This window comes from Salmo salar, chromosome ssa14 (genome assembly GCF_905237065.1).
Source record: "Salmo salar chromosome ssa14, Ssal_v3.1, whole genome shotgun sequence".
Taxonomy (NCBI): Eukaryota; Metazoa; Chordata; class Actinopteri; order Salmoniformes; family Salmonidae; genus Salmo; species Salmo salar.
Genome location: NC_059455.1, coordinates 64,303,146 through 64,311,402, shown reverse-complemented (window position 1 = coordinate 64,311,402; position 8,257 = coordinate 64,303,146). Strand labels below are relative to the sequence as shown.

At 44.1% G+C, this 8,257-nt stretch overlaps 1 protein-coding gene across 2 annotated transcripts; it reads right to left on the bottom strand.

Annotated features, from left to right (window-relative positions):
• Nucleotides 1–1,006: 1,006 nt before the first annotated feature.
• LOC106569964 (zinc finger and BTB domain-containing protein 22-like) lies at nt 1,007–7,660 on the bottom strand. Of its 2 annotated transcripts, none has more exons than XM_014141754.2 (4): nt 7,473–7,660; nt 6,476–6,705; nt 5,100–6,005; nt 1,007–4,939 (listed from the first exon to the last, which is right to left on the bottom strand). In XM_014141754.2, the coding sequence occupies exons 2-4, from the start codon at nt 6,698–6,700 to the stop codon at nt 3,986–3,988; spliced, it is 2,085 nt and encodes a 694-aa protein (XP_013997229.1). In that variant the 5' UTR covers nt 6,701–6,705; nt 7,473–7,660; the 3' UTR covers nt 1,007–3,985. The 2 variants fall into 2 exon arrangements, with proteins under 2 accessions (XP_013997229.1, XP_013997230.1); XM_014141755.2 differs by having other exon boundaries at nt 6,476–6,700.
• Nucleotides 7,661–8,257: the final 597 nt, after the last annotated feature.

Here is an 8,257-nt window from a genome sequence, read left to right as displayed (position 1 = left end):
GAACCAAAAGGCCTCCTGTGAGGACGAGGATAAAAAATGTAGGACACATCACAACAAAAGTGACACCACATAAAGAGAGGCCTAAGACAACACATGGTAACAACACATGGCAGAATCACAAACATTGTTAGGCACAGACGACAGCACGAAGGACAAAAAGGTAGAGAACACATCACGGGAAGCAGCCACAAGTGTCAGTAAGTGTCCATGATTTGAATGTAGCGATGGAGATAACTGTCCAGTTTGAGTGTTTGTTGCAGCTCGTTCCAGTCGCTAGCTGCAGCAAACTGAAAAGAGCAACCCAGGGATGTGTATGCTTTGAGGATCTTTAACAGAATGTCACTGTTGGAATAAGCATCACACAGCGGGGTCTTGGGCTGGGTATACAGAGATGGCCAGTTTACAGAGGAGTATAAAGTGCAGTGATGTGTCCTATAAGGAGCATTGGTGGCAAATCTGATGGCCAAATGGTAAAGAACATTACGTCTCTGTAATCTAGCATGAGTAGGATGGTCATCTGAATCAGGGTTAGTTTGTCAGCTGGTGTGAAAGTGATTTATTATAGAGTAAACAAAGTCTAGATTTAGCAGCTTTTGGTATTCTATTAGGATCCCCATTAGCTGTTGCAAAAGCAGCAGCTACTCTTGCTGGGGTCCACATGAAACATGACAATACAGAACATTAATAGACAAGAACAGCTTGGATATGTGCTGAGAGAAGGACAGTGTACCGTCTAGCCATACTACCAAGTTCTTGTCAACCTTTAAACCCTCAGAGGTAGTAATCACACCGGTGGGGAGAGGAGCATTCTTACCAAACCACATGACCTTTTGTTTTGGAGGTGTTTAGAACAAGGTTAAGGGCAGCGAAAGCTTTGTTGTAGAGCGTTCAACACAAAATCCGAGCGGCCAGCTGAGTATAAGACTGTATCAAGACAACTGAAGGGTTTTAAGAGAAGTTGTGAGACATGTTTTTTCCTGAAATAGATCACACATGAACACAAGCACAGCTTGCTAAATTACACCAGTTTTATTTTGCCTTTTGATACAGGTTAGTAAAGATAACATTGATGTACTTGGCCTACGGTAACAATGTCTGACAGACAACTCCGGCTCTATAAGCATGTGCAACAACAATCGTGTGTTCAATATCAAATAAAATGAAACCCAAAATATGCACTATTCAGAAGATACAAAGAACAGTATCGTTGTTTCAGACCTAGTGTGCAGTAGCTACAAGCTTTCTACATTTTTCCTCACAATTTTCTCTTGATGAAAAAAAGGTATTTGTCCTGCCATAAAGATGACAACTGAATACCGGCTGCTAAGCCTCATACAATGGTACCAACTTTGAGATTTGATGAAAAGGTGCTACAGTACATGAAGTTGAATTCATTATGTGGTTTAAATGCTATGAAATGCAGCCAGGCAAGTTACTGAACAGTCAATGGAATTCCCTTTCAATCCCACACAAATAGCAGCCAACTTAAGTATTAAGAGGGAGTCTAGACTTCTTTCTTTTGAGCCTGTGACTCACACCTGTCAATACAAAACTCGCTATTGACCAGAAGCACTTTATATAGTGAAGTCTGAAATTAGACAACCTTGATAAAGATCAGTAAAAATGACAAATAATTCAAACACTGAGCTAGCTATAAAAGGGAAGTTATTATTTTATACTAATACAATTGCTCAGAGAAATTGCTTTTTTTACCTGTTTTTCAATACTTCACCTTGTGAGGATAAAGGCACTGAGCCGTTATCAAAACAAAGCTATGAGTTGGAGAACACATTGGGAGGGATCTTAGACCATTCCTCCATACAGGATCCTTCGTCTGCATTTATGGACTGCCGTCTTCAATTCAAACCACAGGTTTTCAATGGATTTCAAGTCTGGAGACAGAGGGCCGCTGCAAAAAAAATATTTTGTGTCCAATTAACCATGACTTTGTGGATTTTGATGTGTGCTTGGGGTTATTGTCTTGCTGGAAGATCCACTTGTGGACAAGTTTCATATTCCTGACAGAGGCAACCAGTGGTGGAAAAAGTCCCCAATAGTCATACTTTAGTCAAATTAAAAATACGTTCATAGAAAATGACTAAAGTGAAAGTCACCCAGTAAAATACTACTTGAGTAAAAGTATTTTGTTTTAAATATTAAGTATCAAAAGTAAATGTAATTGCAAAAATATAAAGTATAAATAATTTTAAATTCCTTATATTAAGCAAACCTGACAGCACCATTTTATTTTTTTAAATGTAAGAATAGCCAGGAACACACTCCGACATCATTTACAAATGAAGCATTTGTGTTTAGTGAGTCCGCCAGATTGAGGCAGTAGGGATGACCAGGAATGTTGTGTGTGAATTTCACCATTTCTCTGTCCTGCTAAGCATTCCAAATGTAATGAGTACTTTTGGGTGTCGGGGAAAATTTATGGAGTAAAAAGTACATTCTTTTCTTTAGGAATGTAGTGAAGTAAAAGTTGTCATATTAATAGTAAAGTACAGATATTCACAAAAAAATACTCAAGTATTTTACACCACTGGAGGTTACCAGGTTTTTGGCATACATTTCCTGGTTCTGGGTAAAGGTCATGATGCCGCGTTTACCTTAGTCTATCTCCGGACTTGACATAAGCACAGACAAAGGATCTGGATGGATTTTATACGGAGGAATGGTCCAAGATCCCTCGTAACGTGTTCTCCAACTCATAAAACATTTTAGAGAAAGGTTCAGTGCTGTTATCCTCGCAAGGTAAGGTATTGAAAACAGTGTTGTCGATAATTTTGAGCCTACCTTTTGAGAATAAAAAATATTACTTGTTAAAACAAAATCTTTCTCTGAGCAATTGTATTAGTATAAAATCATTTCCCAATAATTTTTTGGGGGATACAATATAGCTCAGTATTTCAATTATTTTATACAGTCATTTTTTGCTCATCAAGTTCTAACCTTACACCCATATGCTATAGTAAGGCAGTCAAATGACAAATTAGTAATAGTTCTATATTCCCTATTTGATAAATCTATCAAACATAAATATATTTTATATACACTTAGTTTAAGCTCACTTCAAATGCAATTTCATCCATCAAACTGCTGCAAACACGAGCTACATCTTTCATACATTTTACCAATCCTGACTTAACAGATAAGTATAGACGAAAGACAACGTCTTCCTCTTAGATCCAGACTAGTTTTTTCTCCTGCATAAAAATATATCCAGAGCCTTCATAGAAGGTAAAACCTCGGTTAAAACATACAGAACCATGGTGGATACTGCTTTGTTTAGCCACTCCACTGTTAATAGTAGTCAATGTCTCTCAAGGCATGCATTGGAATTTGGCAGTTTGAGTGAGGAAAGATCTGTAAGAAACCTAATCTCCAGACTAATGCTTTGTCAATTTGTAAGTCGCTCTGGATAAGAGCGTCTGCTAAATGACTTAAATGTAAATGTCTACCATCAATACTTATGAGGATTACTTGTAAAACGCACTATACACTGTATAGTATAGCACCTATCATAATGGTAACAGATTAATAACTGATAATAGGATTATATTTACAGTAATACTGTACTGTAACACTGCAATTGGATAGTGGACACATCACCAGTGTGAAACAAGATGGCAGTACTGCAAGTGTCTTCTTCTGACACTTTTACTTGAAATGCACATTCTCTGGCAGAAAAGGCGTATAATATTATAGTACACATCACTTACAACAGCAACTTTCCTCTCGAACTCTAGTTAACATTTTGCCAAAGCTGTCATTGGTGAGTCATTGTCTCTTGATTTTTGGTTTTCTTGACATGGAATGTGCCACAAAACAGTCATACAGAGAATACACTTGACATTTAAGAGTATACTGAACTGTACAATGGTCCCGAGCCATTTGCCAAAGGGGGGCACTTTCCAATGGTCATTGGAATGCCTCTCCAAAGCCTCTCGTCTTAAAACACTCGTGTTGTTCACCCATTTGGTTAAGTGACACTATCATTAGCACCAACCTCACCCACTTCCTCCTCACACCCACCTCGGCTGACCCCCAGACCAAACACAGATGAACCTTGACCCTGCATCACGCTCTGAGAGTTGACCCCTAAGAGCACTCCAGAACTGGCCATGGTCAGGCAAGAGACAGCATTACTGCTGCTACCTGTACTGGAATGATGTGGGGACAAGACAGAGATCCCACTCCTGCCACCAACGACACCGTGACCGGCCTCGCTGGTCGAGAGAGGGAGATGCTGTGGGGAGATGCCATCAGTGCGGTCGGACCCTCCCCCATCCTCGCTCCTGCCAGCCGCCCCGCTCCGTCCCTCGCAGTGGGAGCGGTGCCGCATGAAGCTGTCGCGCCACATGAACTTCTTGCCGCAGCCGTGGCAGTCGTAGGGCTTGAGCCCCGTGTGGGTCTTCATGTGCTCCGTCAGGTGGTGCTTCATCTTGAACTTCTTGGCGCAAACCGGGCAGTTGAAAGGCCGCAGGTCCAGGTGCATGTTGATGTGACGGTCACGCATGCTCTTGTGGGTGAAGGTCTTTCCACAGTGGCACATGAACACCTTCCCTGAACTCCCGCCACCACCCCCGTCCAGTCCATCTAAGCCACCGCCCAAATCCCCCTGTGCTGACAAATGGACTGCTCCATGCTCCAGGTTTGGCCCTTTAAATGGTGCCCCGGCCATACCACCTCCCATTCCTATGGGTTGAGAGGAATCTAGAGAGGATTGTCTGTACATGAGGATCTGGTTGCCTTGCATGTCTATGGGAAAGAGCTGAGCTCTAGCAGCAGCAGCAGACTGGACTTGGCCTAGTAGGGCTGAGACGGTTCTGCCACCACTCTGACCAGCGCTGTCATGAAGGTGCTGTGGGGGAGTCTGGTCCATCAAACCACTGTCAAACTTGAGGTAGTCTTCAGAAGACTGGCAGTAATCCATCTATGAGAAAAAGTGATTCAGTTTGGTAACGATCCAAACATACAGAAACTGACACTCATTCCAAATGCACCTACCAAATACAGTTGTCCTCCTGATAAGTTAGAATGGTAATCAGTCACGTTCACTTACAAACATATTTAGCATCAAGGGTTTGACTAACCTGTGTCTCCATCTCATGGTCCGCTTTGCTGCTCAACTCTCCAGACAGAGTCCTAATGTTGGATATGTTGAACGTCCTCTCCCTCTCCCTCAGCATCTCCAACTCTCTCTCCTCTTCCTCATCTGGTCCTTCCTCACCCGACACCACGATCAGGTCATCGTCCTGGGGCCTCTCTGTTTTTACCACCACCCACTGCTTCCGGGGCATGATGCTGGGCTGGCTGTATGTGGGCCGCTTCTGGAGAGGGGAGGCATCCCCATCTTGGTAGGATGACACCCCGAAGCTATCGCTGACTCCAACCTCTTGGTCTGAGACAGAGGCCGTTGGCTTCCTCCTGCTGCTCCCTCGTTTCCTATGGTACAGGAGCTCTTCTTCCTCATCTTCATCCTCTTCTTCAATGAGGAAAGCCTCCTCGCCCCCAGAAGGGGTGCAGTAGTTGGGGGTGGAGTTCACGCCTCCCTCCCCTGCAGCTCCAGCGGCCGCCGCTCCCCCTCCGAAGTTGGTGTCTCTGGGGCTAAAGTAGTTGGTGCTGCTGGGAGACTGGCTCTCACTCAGGGACGGGCGGCTGGGAGGGTGAGGGGCCGGCTGGGTGTTGCTTCCCCCAGCTTGGGCACTCCCAGCCCCGATGGAGCTTTCACTGCTACTGCATCCAGGGTTCCCCTGCGCTCCCCCAATGACGCCCTGGGCTGCACTCCCACTCCCCGTCAACCGCCCCTCTTTGAGGAGCTCTGTGCACTTGTCCACGATGTGCCACATCTGCAGCACGCTGCCCACGGTGAGGTAGTTGACGATGTCTTCGCGGAGCATGCGCAGCTGGCCCGTGTAGGCGCAGCTCAGGACGCTCTCGAACGCCAGCGGGTCCATGACGGCAGGGATGGAGACGGTGGACATGTTCTTCAAGAGCACCTGGGGGGAGGAGGGGGTTGATGAGACAGTTAATGATGGTTGGCGACATCCAATGCACAGGATCAAAGTTATTGACGTAAACTCTCACGTTAGTGTAGCAAGTTGCAATCGGCCTTGGATGAAAACCATCTAGATGAGACACAATCAGTGGCTGTTAGAGTTAAACTATACTGAACAAAAATATGCAATATGCAACAATTTTACAGATTTTACTGAGTTACAGTTCATATAAGGAAATCAGTCAATTGAAATACATTAATTAGGCCCTAATCTATTGATTTCACATGACTGGGCAGGGGCGCAGCCATGGGTGGGCCTATACCCTCCCAGGCCCACCCATGGCTCCCCTCCCAGCCAATCAGAGTTTTGGCACCCCTCCTCAGCTCATGAAACATGGGACCAGCACTTTACATGTTGCATTTATATTTTTGTTCAGCAACGCACCAGCAAACAGAACAACAGACACACACCTGGTCGTGAAAGTAGGGTGAGGATGCAGCTAGCACACAGCGGTGGGCCTTGAACACCTGCCCCTGGACCTGGATGGAGAGGTCACAGAGCTGGCCCTCCTCGCGCTGCCTGTTCAGGCTGTCCAGTACAGACGCCTGGGAGCTGGGGAAGCACACCTGTACCACCGAGCCAGAGGAGGCACCTGAGCTGCTGCTACAGCCCTGCCCCATGGTCAGAGAATGCATCTAGGCTTTTGAAGAGATGGAAAATGTAGATTGTGAAGGAATAATTAATTACATGATGTGGTGGATGAAAGGTGTATATCCTTTCATTTGCTTACAAGTAGTTAACAGTTTTCCTGAGATTAACCCTTTATTAGTGCTTATTACTGCCTACAAAACAAAAGTCAACCACATTCCCAAAACAGTCATATGAAATTGCCCTAAGTGGTCAATCAACCAATCAAGACCCCTTTAATGTTAGCTTTAAAAATCACTACTGATGCTTTCTTATAATGCAGTGACTCAAATGTATCTGAATGACAGACACCACCTTGCATGAGACTCAAAAACATTTACGAACACTGTGGGAAAAAAAACAATATTGTTGATAAATAATGCAACAGCAACTGGCAGTAGACAATTAAAACGTGATGAGTAGTTGTCTTTATTTTGCCACATGCATAGCAAAATAGCATATTGTAATGCAATTAGTTAACGTTAGGTAGCTTAGCACAGGCTTGCAGTCAATCAATCCTGCTAACCAGCCAGCATTTGTAGCCAAATATAGCTAATAACAAAGCAAGCTGGTTTGTCAGCAGTCTGCGCCGGTGGACATCCGTTGAAAAGGCAGTGTTGTGAGTTTCTCTCATGACAAAGCATAGCTAGGTAGCTTCAAGCTCTCAATCATGAGAGCATAATTTAACTACAACAAAAAAAACTGCTTTTAAATGTCTCTCTAGCTAGCTAACGTTAGCCTGCTAAAATGTATCTAGCTAGCAAGCTAAACACCACTTACCGTTTTAGAATGTGCACCTTTGAAACAATTACGTAAAGCCAGACTCTCTCTATCCTGACAAGCTATCTTCTCTCCGTTGTTTACATATACATTTCCAATGATATGATTTGTTTCCCATCATATTTGGCAGACAACCCGTCATTCATCGCCTTTGACGAAATGTCAGACATACTGACCAGCCGACTAAAGCCAAGCTATGACAAATACGACCTCTTGTGGCATTTGGTGAAATTGGTAAAATGTTTATTAAACCAGAGAGGTGTATATACATTTACATTACATTTAAGTCATTTAGCAGACGCTCTTATCCAGAGCGACTTACAAATTGGTGCATTCACCTTATGATATCCAGTGGAACAACCACTTTACAATAGTGCATCTAAATCTTTTAAGGGGGGGTTAGAAGGATTACTTTATCCTATCCCAGGTATTCCTTAAAGAGGTGGGGTTTCAGGTGTCTCCGGAAGGTGGTGATTGACACCGCTGTCCTGGCGTCGTGAGGGCGCTTGTTCCACCATTGGAAGATATATATTGACGAGATGCTCATGTCTCCACCATAGATGGGAGGGAAGGCAGGCGACAAGTTTAGGACTGCATTTTAAGCCCATAGAAACGTATTGGCGAGAGTGAGCTCTCTCGCTTCGACTTTTCCACTCTGATTAAATTGTATCATAGGGCGGCGCACAATTGGCCCAGCGTCGTCACGGTTTGGCCGGAGTAGGCCGTCATTGTAAAATAAGAATTTGGGATCGGCGTTCTGGCTGGCGGGACGCTTAAACTAACAT

Coding starts and splice junctions, on each gene's coding strand:
- LOC106569964 (XM_014141754.2), bottom strand. CDS start 6,700: ATGCATTCTCTGACCATGGGGCAGGGCTGTAGCAGCAGCTCAGGTGCC. Junction 6,006..6,475: donor CACCCTACTTTCACGACCAG/GTGTGTGTCTGT, acceptor TCCTCCCCCCAG/GTGCTCTTGAAGAACATGTC. Junction 4,940..5,099: donor ACCATGAGATGGAGACACAG/GTTAGTCAAACC, acceptor TTTTTCTCATAG/ATGGATTACTGCCAGTCTTC.